The sequence below is a fragment of the Gracilinanus agilis genome, chromosome 2 (genome assembly GCF_016433145.1).
Source record: "Gracilinanus agilis isolate LMUSP501 chromosome 2, AgileGrace, whole genome shotgun sequence".
Taxonomy (NCBI): Eukaryota; Metazoa; Chordata; class Mammalia; order Didelphimorphia; family Didelphidae; genus Gracilinanus; species Gracilinanus agilis.
In genome coordinates this window covers 663,105,106-663,128,375 of record NC_058131.1, presented here as the reverse complement: position 1 = coordinate 663,128,375, position 23,270 = coordinate 663,105,106, and the positions used below count along the sequence as shown (strand labels likewise).

At 39.7% G+C, this 23,270-nt stretch overlaps 1 protein-coding gene across 1 annotated transcript in view; it reads left to right on the top strand.

Moving 5' to 3' along the window:
* Positions 1-23,270, top strand: part of LOC123234328 (heparan-alpha-glucosaminide N-acetyltransferase-like) — a 370,163-nt gene that overhangs the window by 108,440 nt on the left and 238,453 nt on the right. The window contains exons 4-5 of the mRNA XM_044660239.1: positions 11,380-11,449; positions 13,279-13,345. Of these exons, the coding sequence (XP_044516174.1) occupies positions 11,380-11,449; positions 13,279-13,345 (137 nt within the window). The remainder of the gene's footprint in view (positions 1-11,379; positions 11,450-13,278; positions 13,346-23,270) is intronic.

The following is a 23,270-nucleotide window of genomic DNA, read 5'->3' as shown; positions in this document are numbered from 1 at the left end:
GTGTGTGTGTGTGTGTGTGTGTGTGTGTGTGTGTGTGTGTGTGTGTGTGTGGTGACTCAAGGTCAGACTTGAGCAGCAGAGGGGAAACTTGTCGAAGGCAATATTTATGAATGGTCTTTCATCCTACTGTAATTGAAATTAATGTTGAGTCTTCTCTTCCAGTAACTTCCCTAACAGACAAATCTGAGTCGACAGAGGTCTGAACTTCAGCTCTCCCAAAGATAGCTCATCAGGGGGCCTGGGCTATAAATCTCTCTCCTCCATGATAATGCAAATGCTAATTGGTCTGAAGTTGGCAGTTTTTGCCATTCTGGAGCAGATGGGGGATCTCTGGGTCCTTTCAGACCTTGTGGTCTATGGGGAGACTTCAGTGGGAGCTGGCAAAGTCACTGGGAAGGAAAACATTTTCAATGCAACCACTTGAAAGGTCTTTTGGAAAGCAGAGTCCTGCTTCTTCTCTAGCAGGCTGGGTGAAATGAGAAGTGACATTTTCCCTACCCCACCCCCTCTTCCCTTGCCTTGAAACATCACCAAGTTTGAAGAGTTGGCCCTGCATGTTCAAGTCTTGTGAAACTCATTCTCTGTCCTGGGCTCGGATGCTCACTAGACAGTGTCTAATCAAGAGCCTCAACTGTTTTGTTCTAGAAGCAGATGGTGAGAGCTAGAGACCCTTGTCTATTAAGCCACCAAGCCAAAGGTCTTTCAGCTTATTCGTGACATGTGTAGAATTTTCATTTTGGCGTGGATCGATGTTTTTATCAGTGATTACACTCCTGGTATGGGAACTCCCTCCACCAATGTGATTGCCAACTCATTAGTCTCAGAAAGTTGTTTGGGATCATGGAGAGGTGAGGTGCCATGGCTAATCTGTGAGTCTGTGTGAGAACTTTCTGAATACAAGGCCAGCCTTCCATCTGCCATGTTACACTAATTTTGTCTTATGGAATTTTCTTTGTGGAAGTGACCTGAAAGCTTAACCAATCAGTCCAACTGCATGACTTTACAGATGAAGAAACTGAGGCCCAAAGATAGTTAAAGGCATTCAGATAGTTTAAGATAGTACTATGGCCATATTATCAGGATTCTCAGTAAACAAACAAAAATAAAATAAAACAAAAAACCAAACCTTTTATACTACCTTTAAAATTCAAATGAGAACATACAATGTGCAGTTATCATGGAGCAGTGGGAAGAATGTTGGACTTGGAGTCAGAGGGTTTGAGTTCAAATCCTAGCTTAGCCATTTACTACCTATGTGGTCCTATTCAAGTCATAAGACCTCTCTAGACCTCATCTGTAAAATGGAGGAGGAGTAGACTAGATGACTTCTGGCATTTTTTAAAAATCTAAGATCCTGTGATCTTAGATCTGGTGGGAGGGTCTGAAGTTACCAGTTCTTGCCATTCTAGAGCAGATTGGGGGTCTTTGAGTCCTTTAAGATCCCATGGTCTGTGGGGATAAGACAGCCCTTGTTTACATTCTTATTGGCTCCAGCCATCAACATTTCAACCATTCCACTCACTGTGAGCTGAGTATCATGCTGGATCCTTCCATATGGCCATGCCATCTATGTAGAACACAGTTCTTTGTATTCATAGATGGAGTTTTGTGGTATGTGAATTCTGTCAAAATTCGATGTAGGTGGGAGGGGAAAAGAGATAGCATTTCTATTTTTAATAAGGAGGAAGTTGTGATAGGGTAAAGTCAGATGGAAGCTGGTCTAGAGTTCCAAGCCAAGTCTCTGAAATGGAGTACTCTGAGCTGGCTATTATAGAAAGACAACTCATTCTTTCTACTAGTTGGAAAGCAGACATGGCACAGTGACTGGAGGACTAGATTTTGACTCTGGAAGATCTGGCTTCAAATCCTTCCTCTAATTCTATAGGAACTTTCAAAGCCTCAGTTTCTTTTTTTTTTTGTAAAATGGAGATAATATTGGCACAATAACCTCCAGATTATTGTTAGAGTCAGAGGAGATATCCATCCATCCATATACATACACACACACACACACAAACTGATTTACAAATCTTAAAGGGCTATATAAATACCAACTAGTATTAGTATTTAACTTGGGTCATATCCTCTTATAATCCATTCTCTTGTCCATTGGAGAGCTTTCTCCATGTCCCCAGAGACCACTGAGCTAAGAAGTTTTTCTCTCCTACTTCCGTTTATGCCATAACTTCAGGGTTACCTAGCTATGGGCATGACCTCAGTTGGTGGACTTGTTCAAGTTTAAATGTTAATGCAGATGGTGTGGTTCAGTGAAAAAACCACTGGGCAAGGAGTAGGGAGACCCAGGCCCTAGTATCAGGTTCGTCACTGCCCAGGACTGTCACTTTGGGATATCAGGTTGTCACAATTCCTAGGCACTTCAGCTACCTTTTCTATTCATGCCTTACATGGACTATAGAGCCTTACAAAAACAGATGCTTAAATATTTGTTGAATGAGGAAATGAAATGTATACCACATGATTATCCCTGTGAGAAGGGTCCACTTTACTTTATCTCCATCAGAGGAGCAAATATCTATAATAAAGGCTCATCCTGACTCATGATTTGAAAGTTCTGACTGCTGTTGTGGTTCTATGAATTGCCCTTGCGATTTCTATTAATAAAATGACACCTTATATTTCTGTAGCAATTTATAGTTTTCTATCTTATTTCTTTTTTTAAAATGTTTTAAAAATTGATGCCTTTCATTTTTACATCTCATTTACTTCCGAATACATCCCTTCCCTCTCCCTTACCCAATGAGCCTTCTTCATAACGAAGTTTTTAAAAGAAAGTGAAAACAGGTAATTTAGCAGAACCAAGCAACACATCCTCTGCAACTGAGAGTATATGTGATATTCCACACCCATCCTTATGTAGTGAAAGAAAGAAGATTCATTTTTCAGGTTTTCTCTAGGACTAAACTTACTCCTTATAATGATACAGATTTCAGTCTCTTTTTTTCCTTTCCCCATTTATGTTCAGCTGCAATCATTCTATATCTTGTTTTCCTCATTCCGATTTCTTTACATTGCATCAGTTCATGAGTTTCCCCCATGTTTTTCTAAATTCTTCATATGCACATCTTTTAACAGTACCATTAGATTCTATTACCTTCACCTGCTATACTGTGTTTACTCATTTCCCAATCAATCTGCAATTGAATTTCACACATGCTGTAAGGCAGGGAGAAGAGGTCTTGCTCTCTTTCTATAGATGAGGAAACAGAGGCACAGAGATCATAGATTTAGAATAGGAAGACTCTAGATGTCTGCTTCATTTGACATATGAGGAAACATGGCCAGAGAAATTGATTATCTTGCCCAGGTTCATACAGATAGTTTGTGATTTGCCCAAGATCTCACATCTAATCAGCAAACAGTAGCACAATCTTAGTTCACCTAACTCCCAGACTGGAGCTGTTTTAACATGTCCCCTTGGCTCTGGTGACTCAGACACAAATTGAATTGAGAATAAATCTGGTGCAAGGATCCAAGAAACTGTGGGAAACTTTGATTTATAAACCTTCTTCCTGTGCCTTCCCCCTCTTCTTTTAAACAAACAACCTCAACTTCTTTCTCTTTCTGCAGAAAGGACCAGTGGAACTACACTGTCTTCTCCTACCTATCTGATAGGCAGGGGAGGGAGACAGCAAAGAGGTCTATATGGTTGGATTTAAAGGTCAGGGGGCTGGGGGTGTTGAGAAGTAGCATCTTGTCCTTATCTCCTTTGAGCTTGAAGCCTGAACTCCTTTAACTCTGTGTCCTTTCCTTCTTCCTCTGATCACTTAAAATTATAGAATCATAGCATTTGATGGCCATAATTGCCTCAAAGAGGATCTAGTCTAACCCCTTCACTTGACAGATATGGAAACGAGCTCAGAAGGGTGATTTGCCAGAGATCTCATTGTATGTATGTAGTCATTCAGTCAGAGCTGCTTCAGATGAATCTCTTCTTTCCTAGGCAAGTACCATTTAGTCACTCACCCCCATCACCTTTAAAAAAATACTAAAGGTACAACTAATTTTTTTTCTCACACCATCTTTAGTACTCTAGATCATAGAACCCTAGAATTTTAAGGCAGGGACCAATGTTAATGATTGTCTTGTTTAATGCCAAGGAGGAAACTCAATTCCTAAGAAGTGATTTCAACCAATTAGCATTTAGGTACCTACGTTTAGTAAATACACTAGGGATACAAAGAAAAGCTCAAGGCAGTTCCTGCTTTCAAGGAGCTCACAGTCTAATAAGGGAGACAATATGTAAACAGCCACGTACAAACAAGCTATGGACAAAATAAATTGGACATAATCACCAGAAGGAAGGCACTAGAAATAAGGGGAATCAGAAAAGATTTCCAGTGGACAGCTGCCTCAAACACCCCCTGTCCAAGCAAAAACTCTAAAAACAATTTGGCAAAGCCAATTGACACTAGGACGGAGGGATAAAGTATCTCACTTTCACCTTTTAACTTATCTCTTGTAAACAGATAGGATGTTCCCTTAAACTCTCATAATTTGCTACTGATTGGACTAGGTCAGAAGATTATCCATCAGATCTAGAAGACACCTCGGAGATCTAGCCCAAATCTCTCATTTTATAGATGAGGAAACTGGGACCTAGAGGGGTTAATTGACTGACCAATGTCTTTGAGCTAGATAGCAGCAAATCTGAGAATTGAATTTCTGACTCCAAGATCCAGGACTCTTTCTACTATTTTATATGGGTCTTTTCCAGACCTGAAAATGTTGTAAGAGAGATCTCTGCTCATTCATGGTCTGATAGAAATTATATTCCATTTCTGAGATTTTATTATTCTGTCATTCATTTTCCTATTGCCTGTGCATTGTACTAAATAGACACTCATTTGCTACAATTGAATGAATGAATGGCTCCTCCTTATTAAATGTATATTTTTAAGAATATATTTTGTTTCCACACAATAGGCACTGCCCAACATACCACTAAACCAACACCCTGCAAAGCACAACCTTCAAAAATAATTGTTTTGTTGGTTTCAGCAAAACCAACTAGTTGAGAGCATTTTATTTTGACTTTTTTTCCTGATTTGCCCCAGAGTAAGCACACAGATAAGATGTGTGCTTTAACTTTTATAATTTGGTGCTGATGTTTTCTGTTGTCTTTGACCTGAGTTTTATTCCATTTTGGTGTTGTCTTCATTTTCATTATGGTAGTCATTCTATATTTTTTCCTTTGGATTCTGCTTTCTTCACTCAGTATTTCTTCATATAAGGATCTTGCCTTATTTTTCATGAATTCATGAATTCTTCACTATTTAAGTTTTAGTAATATTCTAGTTACATGTCACAATTTGTTCAATGATTTCCCCATAATTAGACTCATATTTTGTTTCTGACTTTTTCTAATTATTGTGACACCCAAGGCCCCTAATTACCCATAGATCTCTTGAAATAACAAATAAAACTATTATTAATATTTTTTCTGTCATTAATGTCTCGGGGGCATAAATTTAGTAGTTTTAATTCAATTGTTTTCCACAATGATAGGACCAATTCACAGTGCCAATATAAATAAATTAGCATGACTATCTTCCCAAAGGTCATGTTTTCCTATCTGTTCTTACTTGATGAGTGACCCTTTTTTAAAACCTCCTTTCTATGATCCAGAGAGAAAGGAGCCTCTTGGTTCTGTAGGTGCCTTCTGAGACTAGTATAACAAGGTTGGGGCTTTGCAGCCTTAATGTGAATCAGTGCAGGCTTTTAACAGAAGGTTAAGTCTTCTTGTAAGAAGGCTTCTGTGGGTGTCTGAGGGATGTGTGAGGGACTGATGACACCTCTACCACAACAATGCATATTAATTATAGGGGTAGATCTGGAGAAGACAATGGGAGGAATAAGGATATAGCATTTTCTCCCTGGAACATCTAACAAATTAAGGAAATGAGGGAAGGGCATCCTTTTTACCCTCTTCCTTCAATATCTCCTTAATTGTTTTGGTTTCCCAAAATGGGCACTCCATAAATATCTGTTGAGATGATTCCTATCACAATCTCCTGTACAGGTGAACTTGCACTTGAGTTAAAGACAGAGACCAAGGGTAGCAATCATCTGCTACTTCTCCAATCCTGTTCGGGGACATTTCTGCCTGTGAGGGTGACATCAGCAAGGACATCTGGGTCTTCCCTAAGCATTCGCTATCTCTGTCCAACATTGACTAATAGGTTAAGAGCAGTGGTTACCCAGACTTTCTAGTCATCATATCTCTAGATTTTTATGTAAACTTTTGCCTCTGCCAGGTTCTGTATTCTATATTGGCAACTGCCAGCTTGCAACCCATGAAAACATGGTTGCAGGATTTTATCCACAACACTTTCCATACCCCCTATTCAATATGAAAAGCAATTGGTTCTTGATAGATGCACATAAAAAGTGAAATAAAGAAGTCATGTAATTTCAGCAGGAAAATATAGTTACTAACTATTCTCTATACATGCTGAGAAGCTTCTCATATCTACTGGGAGTACACATATGCCAGTTTGGGGCCCCTGGTCTATATGAACACTGCGGGGCACACTGTGTGACTCTTAGATTCTTACCTCTATATTAAATATAAATATCTGTATTTAAAGGTAATAGGCATCACCATTATTCCTTTTAACAAACATCTAATGAGTACCTACTATGTACACTGCACTGAACTATAGATGACAGAAGCCATAAAGATAAATAAGATGGTCCCTGCCCTCTAGCTGGGGAAATGTGGCATGTGCACAAAAACTATAGTGTAGAAAGAAATCTGTGCTATGAGAAGTATGATGGAAGAGTATGTTCTCTCTGAGTAGAATAGAAAGGAGAATTAGATTTGAAGAATGGGTTGGTTCTTAATAGGTAGAGACAAAGTTCATTAGACTTCTTATACAGTCTAGGTATAAAGAAAAGAGCAGCTTCAAGTCACTGTCCTGCTCTCTAGGGGCTTAGATTCTAAGGTCAACTAGATGGCACAATAGATAAGAGTGCTGGACCTGCAGTCTGGAAGACTCATCTTCTTGAATTCAAATCTGGCCTCAGTCCCTTGATAATTGTGTGACCTTGGGCAAGTCACTTGACCATTTGCCTCAGTTTCTCATCTGTAAAGTGAGCTAGAGAAGGAAATGGCAAACCATTCCAGTATCTTTGCCAAGAAAACCCCAAATGGGGTCATGAAGGGTCAGATAAGACTGAAAATTTTCCAAACAACAACAAAAGGAGTCTAAAAACAATTCATTCATGCTGATAAATATATAGGAAGCATTTAAGGAAGACAGTGAGTGAGTATAGATAAGTGCAGATGATGAAAGGTAATAAATTAATGGAATGAAATATTTACATTTGATCTAAGTGCTGAGGGCTGAGCGCTGAGCACATTAGTGCATGAGAGATCACTGTTGTATAGTGGATAGTGAAGATAATTTGGAGACAGTGGACTTTGATTAGAATTCCAGCTTTACCTCTCATTATGTGAATTTGGGCTAATCATTTGTTTCTCTAAGCCTAAGGTATTCCAATTTCTAAAATCATCACCATAATATGTTTTAACTACTGAATGAGTTTTTTCTTTAATTTTTGGCTAGTATTATTGATGACAGGGGAGTGTGATGGTGGTCTACATCCTTGATTTCATCAGTGTAGAGGAATTCTTGAAGTGCAAAGTCTTTCCACATACATAATGCTCTCATCTGTAACTTTTAGACTCAGTGAATTGCCTTGGGTTTTGAGAGATTAAGAGACTTACTTATGGCCACACAGCCAGAAAGAGGATTTTCTTACCTCAAAACCAGCATTCTATCCACTATACTCTCTCGATTCTTAAAAGGATTGCTCTGAGGCTCAAATTAGATGATTTACCAAAAGCATTTTGCAAACCAAAAAAATATCACCTGAATACCAATTATCATTAATCAAGCATGGGGGCATAAGAGAGTCTATTGAGTGTGGTTAGTGAATGATACAACCTTCTCTATTAGTATGGGTAAGTCTGAGCCTTTCTTGGTCCTGTAACCTCCAACGTATATATGCCAGAGACAATGGGGAAGGATTCTGGAAAGTATTGTCAATGAGTAGCCCCGATTTTGTGATGCAATGCTATTACTGCCCAACCTCATGCCATATTCTGTGTCTGACATCTCAACAAATGATACATTCCTCTGGAATGCATGAAATATAGAGAAAGCCCCCTAGAGAAGCCACATTCCATAAGGCTTCACTGTTTTTGCAGCAGATGATGCTCCCCTCTAACCTTCTTGCCTTGCTTCTCTCTGGCTTTATCTATCATCTTTGGGCAGCCTCAGAGCAGGAGAAAAACTGGTACCCTCATTAAGGTTGTTAGATTTCTTTGTATCTTCATCCATCCAGTTCAACTCTCCTGCCATCCTGATTGTGGCACTGAGACATAGCCAAGGAATAGAAATGCCCAGGGAACAAGGGCATTGTACCTTATATTTTTCACTTTTGATGCTCTGACTCCAATACCCTTGCTATGGAGATAGGGGACATGAGTTCAAATCCAGTCTCTGATATTTACTAGCTGGCCCATCTTAGACCAGTGACTCCACCTTAGCTCCATTAACTCATTTTCCTCATCCTTAAAAGGAAGGGATTGGGTCATATGGCTTCCACAGTTCCTTCCATGCCCTATATCATTCATTAAAGCTATCTTCAGAAGTGTACTGAGCATGTGACCAAAGGGAACCCAGTTGTAAATGTTATAGTCTGGTTTGGAATAGATGGAGTCTGGCCTAGAGCTAATGAGTTAACTAGTCAAATATGTCCTCCTCTTTGTAGTTAGAAGAACTACAGATGGGTCAGTAGAATGGGTTCAGTTGTTTTTTCAGTCATTTCAGTTGGGTCTGACTCTTCATGATCTCATTTCCTATTTTCTTGACAAAGATATTGGAATGGTTTGCCATTTTTTGCCCACGTCAGGTAATTGAGGCAAACAGGATGAAATGACTTTCCCAGGTTTGTACAGGTAGTGTTTAAGGCAAGATTTGAATTTAGGTCTTCCTGATGCCAGATCCAGTGCTCTATAGATTTGTACACCTAGCTGCCCCAGCAAGTAGAATGGGTGGAGGAGAATAAAATGTAAGATTGGAAGGGTAGGAGGAAATTAGGTTACAAAAAACTTCAAATGCCTAGTAGACTTTATATTTGATTCAAAATCTCAAAGTTGTAAGGGGCTATTCAGCTGGTTTGTGATAAAGTAGGAATCAAACCCAGGGCTTCCTTATCCAAGGCTGTGTCTCTGTCTTCCAGTTGAATTCCCATAAAACACTTCAATAGCAATACAAGATATTGGGTGATTTGATCAAGGAATCTAAAGGAAAAGGGACATTGTGGGCTAGATAGAGAAGGAAAAGGGATTGAATTAAGTTGGGAAGGAAAGGTAAGATTTGCACAAGTAGAGAAGAGGGCTATGAGAGACTCAGTGTAGCCTCTATCTTAGTCTCTGAAGATTAACTCCCAAATCATAGTCAAAGAATTTTAGAGTTAAAGGTGACCTTAGCAATTCTCTAGTCCAGTGATGGGCAAACTATGGCCCCCAGTCCAGATGCTGTCCCCTGAAATATTCTATCCAGCCGGGGACATTATTCCTAATCTGAAGAATACAATGAGTAAGATACAATACAATGAAACTTTGAAAGAGTTGCCTTAAAAACAGACTGACAGATGAGCATTCCTTTCCTTTGGCCCCCTCTTTAAAAAGTTTGCCCATCACTGGTCTAGTCCAAAATTCTCATTTTATAATTAAGGAATGAACTGATTCTTTTTTGTCACATGGGTTCCTACTACCCTGGTCTGAGTTTTTGATGTTCAAAGCCTGATCTCTCTTGGGACAGGTTCCAGTGGACCTCTTGGGTCACCAGAATTAGTTTAAATAGAAAACACCCATATCTTATCTCTTCCACCTAATGCAAACAGTAAATAGGCTTCTTTATTTTGGGAGAAGGCTGTTTGCAAGGCTGGGGTGAGTGCAATTAAGGTCTGGGCATGGTGCCAGGGTATAACTGTAGCACATGGTTGAAGACATCACCAACCCAACTCTGGCATATTTCTCCCTACTTTTGAGTGAGTAATTTGACATATTTAAATCCCTAAATAGTTTCAAGGACTAAATGTGAGTCTAGCTCTTGGAGAAGGATATTATTAGGGAGAGGTTTCCCCTTGATATGAAGAGGTCTTGTCTCTGAGTTCTTTGTTGAGCTGAGAGTCAAGTCTGATCTTCGGTCCCAATGATGTAGATACTACTGACAGCTGATTCAAGGATGCCATTTAAGAGAATAATGGTAAGTGTAATGTCTCCTGGATTCTCTGAAGTTGGAAAAACTCTCCTTCAATCTAAGGTTGTGGTGGTAGAAATGGGGCAGGGGGAGTGAGGAGGAAAGAGACCTAGTGAAGGATTCTCTTTCTCTCCTGATCCCCTAGCAGTTTTCCCATAAGGTTGTTAAGGAAATACATGATCTCCAATTTTTGAAATTCCTCTCCCTTTCTCAACTTGCTTGACAATTTATAGATGATCCCTCAAGAGGTGACTAATCATCCAGGCTACAAAAGGAGACTTCCTGTCTGTTTTACTTTATCCATTGGATTTTAGCGACTCCTCACATTTAGTTTTGATTGATGGGTTGAGATATTCTCACCTAATTAATGGCATCAGAGCTAAAAAAATATGGGGTGGAGGTGATTTCACATTCACCTTTACAGCAGCTTTTTCTGGATGGTCCTAAGTGTCAACTTATGGGCATGTATCATTTTTAGATGGGCAGTGGAGAGAAAAAGAAAAGAAGGCTGGGGGGGGATTTTTCTTCTTGTCATCCCAGCCAATTCTACCCTTCTCATGAGTAGGAGTTTGAGTTTCCCGAGAAGCTAAGTGGACTTTCAGAATTAGGTGACAATGAAGGATGCTTTTTGGTACAATGGGAAGGAATTCTGGCTCTGGAGCTAGGGGAGTTGGGTTCAGATCCAGCTTGCTTTTTAACCTTAGGCAAGTGATTCCAGCTCCATGGACCTCAGTTTTCCTCTCTTTAAAATGAAAGAATTGGACTGGAAGTCTCTTCTATCTTTGATCTATTATCCTATGAGTCCCAATGATATAGTCTAGGAGAGGGGTTGAGAGGCAGGGGCTGAATTGTGGTCATCATTATACCATTAAAGGAGAATGAATCATTTCCCTTGACTTTCGTGATGAGGGCACTTTTTCAAAGTCTCTGCAGCTAGAAGAAGATATCTATCCAGTTGCTTTATTCTCCAAGGATTGTAGTGTATATCTTGTGTATAACACTTGGGTGGGAGAGTAGAGAGGGAGGCTGAGAGGGAGAGCAGAAGCAAAAACCCTGGAATCCAATGTTTTCTTTGTCTTTCCAGCTCTCGTGGTGGCTGCGAGTCTCTTTGTGGCTGTGATCCTGCTTTATTTTCTGGGACTATATGTGTCAAAGTAAGTTGGGTTGGGTTCTCTTTCCCTTTCCTCTTTGAGATGTGCAGTGACCTTTCCACCTGTACCTTGCTGATTAATTACATAATTACTTAGAAGCCACATGTTGCTACTCAGGGTATATTTGGTCTAAAAATATTTCCATGTGAAAAACATTCCAGAACCTAAAAATATCTCACCAGCAAATGCTCAGGGTAACTGCCTAGTGGTGTTTGATCTCAGCTATGGCTCCATTTCTAGTGAGTGTTGGGAAGCAGAGAGAAGATGGGTCAGATCTTGTCTTGGATGGTCTTGGCCGAGAAGGCAGGAAGAAACCCACCGTTCCCAGGAGAATGGTGGCGGGAGAGAGGAAGGAAATGCTCAAAGCTGCCCAGGTTATTACTTGTGCCCTCTCTTCCAGTTCCAAACAATAGACTTCCCTCTATAGGTAGGGGAAAAGTCTGTCTCTTGTCAGATAGCTTCCCAGCACCAATACCCACTTTTAAAATGTTTTCATTTTCTCTGATCTAGAATATTGCATCTGCCTTAGGAAAGGAACCATATCTGGGGAGAGACCCAGCAATAGGGTACTTTCTGCATAAACTTACAAAGAAGTGCAAAGCTGGGAGAGAACAAATCCAGAATATATGGGCAAGAGTTTTCTGTCTTACCGGTAGCTCTCACAAGGGAACTAATGGGATTAAATACATTTAGGTCTTTTTTTTTAATCCTTTGTGAATTTTTTTTAAACCCTTACCTTCTGTATTAGAATGAATACTAAGTATTAGTTCCAAGGCAGAAGAATGGAAAGGACTAGGCAATTGGGATTAAGTGACTTGCCCAGGGTCACACAGCTAGGAAGTGTCTGAGGCCAGATTTGAACCCAGGACCTCTTGTTTCCAGACCTAGCTCTCAATCCACTGACCCACCTAGCTTCCCCCATCTATGAGATTTATTGATTATCGATTCATTCATATGACTCCAGAGCTGGAAAGTTCAGCCTTTCTGATTTTACATATCAGGAAAGACCTTGAGATGTAAAGTAGGATGTTCAATGTTATATAGCCAGTAGGTGGCAAGCTGAAATTTAGTTCCAGGGCTTCAATTTTCAAATTCATTGCTTTTTCTACTAAGTGCACCATTCATTCATTCATTAATTCATTCAGCCACCCAATACTTATTAAGTGTTTACTTTGTTTTAACGCATTGCTCTAAGCGTTGTAGAAGAAAAACAAGATGAATAAGTTATAGTCCATACCCTAAAGGAGCTTCCTGTCTTCAAGAGAGCAAATGCATGAAATAAAAGAAATGAACCTGAGGCAGTAGGTGGTACAGTGGAAAGAGCACTAGGCCTGGAGTAAGGAAGACCTGAGTTCAAATCTGGCCTCAGACACTAGCTGTGTGACCCTTGGTAAGTCACCTCATCTTATTTGCCTCAGTTTCCTCATCGATAAAATGAGCTAGAGAAGGAAATGGCAAACCACTCCAGTCTTTTTGCCAAGATCATGAAGAGTCAGACACAACTGAAACAACTTTAGAGGTGGGGATCCAAAAAACAATAAATGAAACAATCCATAGTCACAAAGTGGAGGCATGAGCAAAAGCATGAAGGCAGTGATCATTGTGAGATGGATGAGGGGCAGTCATTGTTCTGAACCTCAATTGGGAAGGGGAAATAAAGCTAAGAGTAGCCTGGTGCAGTGTCAGCACACAGAAGGCATTGAATGCCAGTTTAGACTTAATGGATGTACATTTACAGTCATTACTTTATATCCTATCAGTTGCAGATGGTTGATGAGAATAGGGATGACAGAGAATGCTACCATTTTTAACAGTGTGAAAACTTTTTGCAGGCTTCGCTGTACTCAGGACTTGTACCATCTGTTCCAACACAAATGTTTCCCTGGGCTGTTTAATCATGTAAGTAAAAAAAGAAAATTTCTTGTAGCTCTGTTCATCTCCATTAGGCAGCTCTTGAACACCTGCTTAGTACTGACTTGTATGCCAGGGCGGGAGTTTGTCCATGCAAAGAGGCTGCAGTTAAGGGAAGAGGGTCACGGTGCCATCTTTGGGTGAGTTAGAGTCAACTGACCAGAGATTTATGTCTTAGTTTCTCCATCTGTTTAAATGGAATCGAACCTGCTCACCTGTCCCTCTTGTGAGTGGAGAAGGGAAGGTGGCAAGAGGGAAACTGACTGAGAAGAATTCTATGATTAATTTAATTTCTTTTAATATATTTTAATGATAATGTACTTGTACATATACATACATTGTAAAGAGTGCAAAATGCTTCACAGATTTTAACTCATTTGATTGTGATAGCAACCCTATGAGGTAGATGCTCTTGTTATCCCTGTTTTACAGATCCCTCATATTTCAGATGAGGAAACTGAGGCTTAGGAGGGTCAAAAGATTTGCCCAGGGTCACACAGCTAGTAAGTATCCAAGTTAGGATTTGAACTCAGTTCTTTTTGACTCTGGGTCCAGCACTAAATTCATTGGGCACTTGTTATTTGCAAGGGAGTGGGGATATAAAGACAAAAGGGAAAAAAAACCCACCCTCCAGAAGCTTACTGAAGACATACAATTTGTGAATAGAAAAGCAAATGCAAAGAATATGGGAAATAACACAAAATAATTTCTAGAAGTAGAGAACACTCATACTTGAAGGAAGGAGGAGGGGTAAGGAAAGACCTCCTGAAGGAGGAAGCATTTGAGCTGTACATTGAAGGGAGGTAGGAATTCAGGAATTGGAATGCCTTCCAGACACCTGCTTAAAGGAGCATCTCTGAAGACATAGCACAAACTCTGCACCAGAGAGCATTAGCTAGAAAGATACTCCCACAACTCTAACTAGGAAGTACAAGAAGGCTTTGCCCCAGTCTCCGTTGCCTTGGTTTGTTGCCTTATTTAGTAGACCCCCTTTATATAATCTATTTGTGCTTAACTTGTAATAGAGCCTTCTGAGCTCATATTGGTCTGATCAACCATAGTTGGACACAATACATTGATCCCATTGTAGTGATGTCATTTTGGACCGCTTTGAGTATGAAAGAAAACAAACAGGATTTTTTCCTTCCTTCCTTCCTTCCTTCCTTCCTTCCTTCCTTCCTTCCTTCCTTCCTTCCTTCCTTCCTTCCTTATTTCCATCAATACCATATATTAATTCTAAGGCAGAATAATAGTAAGGGCTAGGCAATGGGGTTAAGTGACTTGCCCAGGGTCACATAGCTAGAAAGTATCTAAGACCTGATTTGCACCCAGGATCTCTCATCTCCTGGCCTGGCTCTCAATCCACTGAACCATCTAGCTGCTCCTGCCCCTTCCTTTTAAGTTAACAAACATTTATTTCTGCTATTGCGTTATTATCGTGGGGATGAACCTTTTTGCCAGGGAGTCAGCCCAAGGTCCACCCACAACTTTTGATGATACTAGAAGAAATGAGATTGAAAGTATGATAGATATCACTTGCTAACTATATACAAGCATATATTTTTAGTGTCATTAAGTAATAACCACCTTTTTTTCCTCCCACACTGCTACCCTGAGTTACCATGTAGCTCCAATAGCTTGTCCATCTCATGGGTCAGAGACTTCCAAAACTTAGGATGTGGTAGCCATCGTTATGATTAGCTGTCCTTATTGCTCCAGAGTCCCGAAGCTGTTGTTTATATTAATAATAATAAATGCATAATTTATATCATATAATACCTAATAAATTTATATTAAGCCATTGTTCATATTAACATTAATAATAGACATATGATTATAAATAATATAATTTCTGGTATAATAAACTTATATTAAGCTTTTGTTTATATTAATGCACAAATCCCAGTTTTTCTGGGGATGGAGTGTGAATTCTGCAAATAAAATAAATCAGTTCTGAGTCACATCTTAACCAGTCATTCCCAAGAAATCCAGCAACATAATCTCTTGCCTTCTACAGTCTGTCCACTCTTAGGTCTCTTTTAGCTGGTAGATAGTTGGAAGCTCCAAAATTTTCTACTCTAGTTCAGTGTTCAACTTGGTTAGATCTCTGTCCTTCAGGGTACTTTTGGGAATTTCTTTTAAATTAACAGAATGAGTAGTACACAACAGTGGGTATGAGGTATAATTCAGGTCATGTGAGGTATAATTATAGCCACGGGGCATCATTGTTTTATTTTTTTAATTTAAAAATTTTTTAAATTTTCTTATCATTGTCTTTTTTTAAACCCTTACTTACATCTTAGAATCAATACTGATATTTGAACCCAGGACCTCCTGTCTCTAGGCCTGGCTCTCAATCCACTGAGCCACCCAGCTGCCCCCATCATTGTCTTTTAAAAATTAAAACACCCCAGTAAAAAATCATCTCATCAGATGGACTAAGCCAGGTTGAAGTTATCTACTGGGCCTGAAACCCATTGGTGAGTTTGAAGGGTGTCTACTCCAAGAATGTAAAGATTTCCTCTTTGGAATGGGCAGATGAGAACAATTTGTTCTGATGGCCATGAAGGTGACTGAAGCAGGTGCTGTGGAATGCTTAGAGATTGGTCAGACATCAAAGAGGCCAAGTTCATCCATTACAACCTGGGCCATCACCAGTCATCTTGACTTTTGTCTTGCCACTGGACTATGATGACTCTGGAAGGGAGAAGTAGGCTGATGAGTTTGCCCAGCTCTACTTCACTTAAATCTAGTTCACTGAATGAATGAACACATCATTGTATACAACTATGCACACATACACACACACGTATTTAGTCTCATATGGAAATGGGAGGTAATCACAGAGGGTAGGCAGCGTGGTAACTGAGCAAACACCAGATAATTTGGGGAAGCTGAAAGCATCAGGAAAGTTTTCCTGTAGGAGTTGGCATCTGCACTCAGCTTTAAGAAATTTAAGCATTTCAAGAATTAAGGAGAGTTGTAAAAGCAATCCAGACATAGGTGGCAGCTTAGGTAGAAGCTCAGAGGTGGGAGATAAGATCCCAGACTTGGGAAATAGATCAATTTGGTTGGATTATAAAGTTTTTGAAAGTGGATAACATGAAATAAGTATTTCTTTGGAAAATATAGTGCTATACAAAAACAACCTATTTCTGAAGATGGCAGGTAGACAAATGGCATGGGAAGGGTGGAAAAATTAAACCTTAAGCTTCATCCAAAAATTAAATGTAGTAGGGGACATAGAAACCTAGTTTCTATTTAATATCAATGGTTACTTTGGGTGTTATAATTGTCTTATAAAATGCATATTTAGGAACATTTCCCAATTTAGAATTCAGTTCTCTATCAACTTCAGTTGCTAGAACACAACTGAGAACCAGAAAGGAAACCAAAAAAGGGTAATCAAAACTGATACCACAAAATCCATGCAGAATAAAACATTTTCCATTGGTCCTTACTCAAGTCCTATTGATGCTTACTTTACATACCATTTTATTAAAATTTATGATCTTATTTCCAAGCCTATGACATGTTAAAGCTGGAGAAAAGGACTGTTACACTCTGACAGCAATAAAGACTGACAGTCTGATAGAAACGGACCAGTCATGGTGGAGATCAGATGAAAGAATTGGGGACAGGTACTCTAGAGAAAAGAAGATTTAGATGGGCTGCCATAGGGACTTTCAAGTATTTGAAGTGGACAATGTCAAAGGGGAATTAGGTTTGCTCTGTCTCACTCCAGAGACCAGAACTAAGTTAAATAAGTAGAAGTGGAAAAGGAACAAATTAAGAGAGAATTTCCTAACAAATGGAGCTGTCCAAAATGAGAACACAACTGTTCACTGTAGATCTGCAAGCAAAGGTTATCAGGGCAATCACCTTCCAACTCCAAACTTCAGGGATTCTTCGAAGGGACAAAAATCTGGACTGTTTCTCTGGTACCCAAGAATTCACTTGTGAATTAGTTACAACAGAAGGTTGCAGCACAAAGTCCTACAGAAGCAGGGAATAAAACGTGTTAACAATAACCATAATCTGAGGCCATTTGGTGTGGGAACCAAAAGCTCTAACACACATCAATGAGTTCTTAAGTTGTTAGCATATGACAACATAATCCAATCATTAAGAATGGAAAGATGTTCTCTAAGAAGGCAGGGAAACCAATTATACAATGCAGAATTATTTTCATCCACATTTAATTTTTTAAAAAAGCATTTGATGTTTAAAGTAAATTGGTTATCTTCAATAATTTATTTTTCATACCATTCCATTTCCCTAGATAACTGGAAGCTAAGGCTTTACTACCATTGTTTTTGTTTATTTAATTTTAAAATTTATTTGTCATATATATCGTATATAATATATAGACATATATATTCACTCTTATATTCTGTCTTAAAATTGATCCTGAGTATTGATTCCAAGGCAGAAGAATGGTTAGGGCTAGGCAAATGAGGGTTAAGTGACATGCCTAGGGTCACCCAGCTTTGAAGTGTCTGATGCCAAATTTGAAAGCAGGACCTCCCCATCTCCAGGCCTGGTTCTTTATCCATTGAATCATCTAGCTGTCCTCTACAAGTATCCTTTGTTTGACTCCAATCATGTCCTCCTCAGGGAATTCACATCTTTTGCTTGTTTTTGTCTTTGTACCCCTTGCTCCTGGAATGGTTCCTAGGACATAGTAGCTGTTTTATCAGTGTGTGTTGAACTGAATATAAGGTCTCAATCTCTACTTCCTCTCCCTTCTTTTTTTTTTCTATTTTGAATAGGATATTTAATGTACTTCCATTATGTATCCCTAAAGAACATACATACTCTCCTATGTAGTCTTCTGGGCCAGCCAGGATGATGCAAGGATGTCACACCACTGTGTTGTAGTGTTATCATTCATAGAAGAAGCAGAGACTTGCTCAGTGAAGGTGCCTACACTGGATAGAACATGTCAGTTTGATTTCTCTTTTCATTGGGAAAGCAGTGGCCAGCGTCTGCCAGACTCCCATAGCATTAAGTGTTCTGCTGGGATCCATCTGTGGATTATGTAACATACCAAAGGCATGATTGAGGATTGGACTGGAGAGAGAAGTAGAGTCCAGGATGTGTAGATACACAGGGAGAAGCTCATTCCCCTTCTTTTCCTTTTTCCCATTTTTTATTCTTCTTCTATCCTCCTTGGTGCCTCTGAGCCTTGGAAAAGGTGCTGACTGATGGAAGAGAGCTCAGACTGACATCTGGAAGCCCCCCTAGGTCACTGAGTCTGCCAAAGTAGAATCTTTCTGTCAGTGATTAAGTGAGTCAGGCTACCTTGTGATTTTTCCCAGTCCTGGCTGTTGACAGCTACCTGAGCATCCTAGGGGATTTGGAGCCAAAGCCTGCCTTCCTTCTCCCTGGCCCCATTTGCCTCAGACCCACCTCTCCCCACCTGCATGGGCTGTAAAACACTATGGCTTGGCCAGCTGGGCAGGAAGATGTGGGATAGATCCAGAGCTCCAAGGGGGCCTGTTTCTTCTCCATTCCCTGTCAACAGTTATTTCCGGGAATTAAATGGCTGTGGTTGGGGGGCCCTTTCTGGGCTCTTGTCATTCTAGCAGTTGGGAGAGAGAATGGCCTCTCTCTGATGGCTAATGTAGGTAGAATGACAGTCACTTCTAAGAACAGGTCAACCTCCAGGGCTTGTGAAAGATTTCACTTGCAGTGAAAGGAGCTAAAGAAAATCATATCATGGTTGCAAAAGGAAAGATGGAGGTGCCTTAATGGGATTATGGTCAGAGGGCTTAAATCTGGAGGGGTCTCTAAGGATCATTTACCTCAATCTTCTCACTTGATTGGTGAAGAAACTGAGATCCAGAGAAAGGAAATGACCTACCCAAAGCTACGTGGGTAGTAAGCAAAGCCTTAGAATAATTTTTATTGAATCTATTTACTGCAATATTTTAACTCAACAAACATCCAGTACCAATGACCACCTGTGAACAGAGAACTAGGGGTTGATAGAGAAACAAAATTCTTAGAAGACATAGTCCTGCCTTCATCTTAAAGTAGGAAAAGATACACAGATAGATGTCGATACTATACCATAATGTATAATCCTTTAATGACAAAACCAAGTGCTAGGAGACTTTCAAAGGGGAAGGTCAAGGGAGTGCGGAGGGAGAGGGTGGTTGCTTTTGAGTTGAGGCTTTAAATGATTTGTTTATATACCATGGTCTCCCAGGAGAATGTAGGCTCCCTGAAGGCATGGACTAATTTTTATCTTTGTATCCCCAATGTTTATTACTGGAACATGGGAGGTGTTAAGCAGATGCTTGTCAAACTGAATTTGATCCAAGATTTAGAGCTAGAAAGGATCTTAGAGGTCATTTAGTCGATTCCCTTCCTATTACATATGGGGAAATTGAGGCCCAGAGAAGATAAATGACATGTCAAGCAAGGATCACCCAGAATATGATGTCAGGTAGAATTTTGACCTAATTCCCTAAATTCTTTGATTTCAAACCCATTGATCTATTACTGTTGCTTCTCTACACTGGATTAAAGGAAGGACAATCATTCTGTAGGTGGAGAAGGAAAGGCAGCCATTCTAAACAGAAAATAAACACCAGCAAAATCATGAAAGAGAGATAATTTGTTATACTCAATGGGGATTTTGAGAAATTTATATTTCATTGAATAACAGGATAGGATTATCCATTTGTAAAATTTCTAGAGCCCAGTGATCTTCAAATATCTCACCTGTGAGCCCTTTGATGGGTTGAAGGGTCCAGGGAGTTAGTCTACCCTCTCCATCATTTATAGAACAAAATATAAAACACTCCAAACTTTAGTGGAATATTGGATCCAAACATAACATGTCAGAGCTAGAAGAGACACACGGATGAGGAATATGAAACAATTTGTAGAACTTAGAGCTCGGGTAAATAATATCATGGCCATGTGTTTACAATGCTATGTTTTATGCTTATTATATCATGGCTAAAGTGCTGGACATGGAGTCAATAAGTCTGGGATTCAAGTCCAGTGTCTAACACTTATTAGCTCTATGACCATACCGTCTTTTCTATCTCTTGGCCTTTTCTATAAAATGGGAACAAATTATCTGTAGATTCTATTTCACAGGAGTATGAGACTCAAATGAGATAATAAGGTATAAGATGCCATGCACCTTTAAAGTGCTGTGTAATTCTTGGTGTTTATAATATTAACTAGAGAATTTGCGTTTTGGGTAAGCCAATGGAGGTGGTCTAAGGGCCATGCTGGGACCCACTGATTTAGGTGTTCTTGGGGGTTTAGAGCTAGACATTCGTTCAGATCACCGTTTCATGCCCTTTGCCTGCAAGAAACCCCCAGATTTTTTGGCATTGTTGTCAGATGTCTGGGAGAAATTTTTAGGCTTCATTTTACTTTCCAAGTCTAGAGTCTTGAGTTTTCTCTCAAGATGCCTTATGGACAGGTCAGCTCTGCCAGAATGACAGTTTTTGTGGATAGTTCAGTGCTTCTCTTTCCAGTCCTGGGTCAAAACCCACTGCCAAAGTCTGTTGTCAGAAAAATTCCTAGGCAGCTCCCAAAGAATCATGGCTGAATGGAATTTCTCTTCTTTCATTCTCTTGAACACAACATGTTAATGAGCGGTTCTCTAGGTCTGTGAGTTGGGATTATGAAGATCTGGGAAAGTCAAAAACAAAGCTGGGAAAAATGTTACCCAAACCTCTCCATGCCCCAGGGGAAATAAATGTCAGTTAAGATTTCATTTCTTCTGACCTGGCCCATCCTCACCCGACTTTGGCTCTTGGGATTGGCCTTCTGCTAGTGTCCTTGTCAGTGTATTCCATTCTATTCTGTGTGCTGATGGAAAGCCCAGGCAGGGTGGTGCTTTTCAGTCCTTTAAAAATGCAGGCTCTCAGAAAAGGAAACTCAGTTGTGGACAGGTTCCTTTCAGACTTGGATGTGTTGGATCTGTTTGGCACCATTGTTCTCTTGGCAGTCATTGTCATAGTCAGAAGGCTCCAGGGGCTTCCATCCTGACCTAGCCTGAAATTCTTGACAAAGGAAGAACACTTGACCCAAGAGTCAGAAAACAATTGTCCCAAATGACTATTGACCTGTCATCTATCACCCTGAACAAGAAATATGAAGCTAGTTTCTTCTCTTATTGTATTATTTGAATGCTCTTTCATCTAAAGGTCAGACCAGACTGATTCTGCCCACCTACAATTTCTTTTTCATTTCCCTCCTCCTCATCTTGTCATCCATCCTTCTTATCACTTCCTGGATTCACTTTCTCAGTACATAATTTTCTGCATTTGCCTTATCTCTCCTATTTTCAAATTCGAATGTTTATTTTTATAAAATAAATTGATTATTTATTTGTAACATTCTTTTCTTTCTAAGTTTTGAGTGCCAGATTTTCTTCCTTCCTCCCACTCATTCCCCACTCACTGAGAAGGCAAGCAAAATTATATCAATCATATGTGTGAAATCATGCAAAATATATTTCCATATCTGCTGTATCACAAAGAAGATAAGAAAATAAAAAAGTAAGAAAGTTACACTTCAATTTGCATTCAGAGTTCATCAGTTCTCTCTAGCATTTTTTCATCATGAGTTATTTGAAACTGTCTCAGATCATTTTACCTGGACCTCTCCTTTATAATTATCTCACTTTCCAAAGTTGTTTATATAGGGTCATTGGGATGTATGGGTGTCAAGGAGGACTAGCACCTCTGGTATAAAGGCTTGCTAAGCTCTTTTCAAGGATGCTCATCTACCTTTAGTGTCCACCTAGCTCTCAACTCTCACCTGTGACTCCAAGAAGCTGTAGTGTGTATAGTGGTCACATTCCAGAAAAGTATCCTGGCAGATGGGCTAAAGAAGGATGAAGGTAACTGATGGACCATGAATCCATTGGTTAGTTAGGTGAATAACTACCCCAACCATGTGAAAACTTCTTCCAGGATGAATGGGCAGATGAGAATACTTTTTTTTATAAGTCATGAAAGCACCTGAAGTAGTCACTGGGGTGCACTTAGAACTTGGTTAGACACCAAAGAAGCAAAGTCAATCAGTGCATCCTCACCCATCACCAGTCATCTTGACTTTTGTCTTGCCACTGGATTTCAATGATTCTGGAAGAGTGAGTGAGGCTGACAATTTTGTACAACTTTGCCTCACTTAAATCCAATTCATGAGCAAGTCAGGACATCATCCTGTTATGTCACTGGACCTCTTCAGAAATAAAGGATGAATAACATTAAAGGCTCATATGATGTTAGGAAGGAGCTTAGAAATAATTTAGGCTTCACTTTGTGAATGGGGAAGCTGAGTTTTAGAGTGATTAAATGACTTGCCCTTCCATGACACCCATCACCCAGATTCTCACCATCACATTTTATTCTCACAAAACCAGTAGTTGATAAGCCACCAATTCTACTTCAACAACCTCTTTCTTTAATCTATCCACTTTTCTTCATTCACAAGGCCTCACCTGAATTCAGGTCCTTACCACATCCTTATTACCAGCAACTGCCTCCTAAACTGGTTTTCCTTCCTTTAGTCTCTGCTTCATCCTTCACCTTGTTGCCAAAGAAATTCCTGAACTCCATGGGTGATCACAACTCTCTCTTCTTCTTCAGTGACATCTGGAATCAGATACAAACTCCTCCACTTGGCATTTAGAGTCGTTCACAGTCTAGCTCCAACCTCTCTTTTCAAAATTATTATGCATTTTCCCTTTGGCAGTTAGGTGGCACAGTAGATAGAATGCTAGGCATGGAGTCAGGAAGACTCATTTTCTTGAGTTCAAATCCATCCTCAGGCACTTACTAGCTATGTGACCCTGAGTGAGTCACTTTACTCTGTTGGCTTCAGTTTCTTCATCTGCAAAATGAGGTTGGGAAGGAAATGGCAAACCACTCTA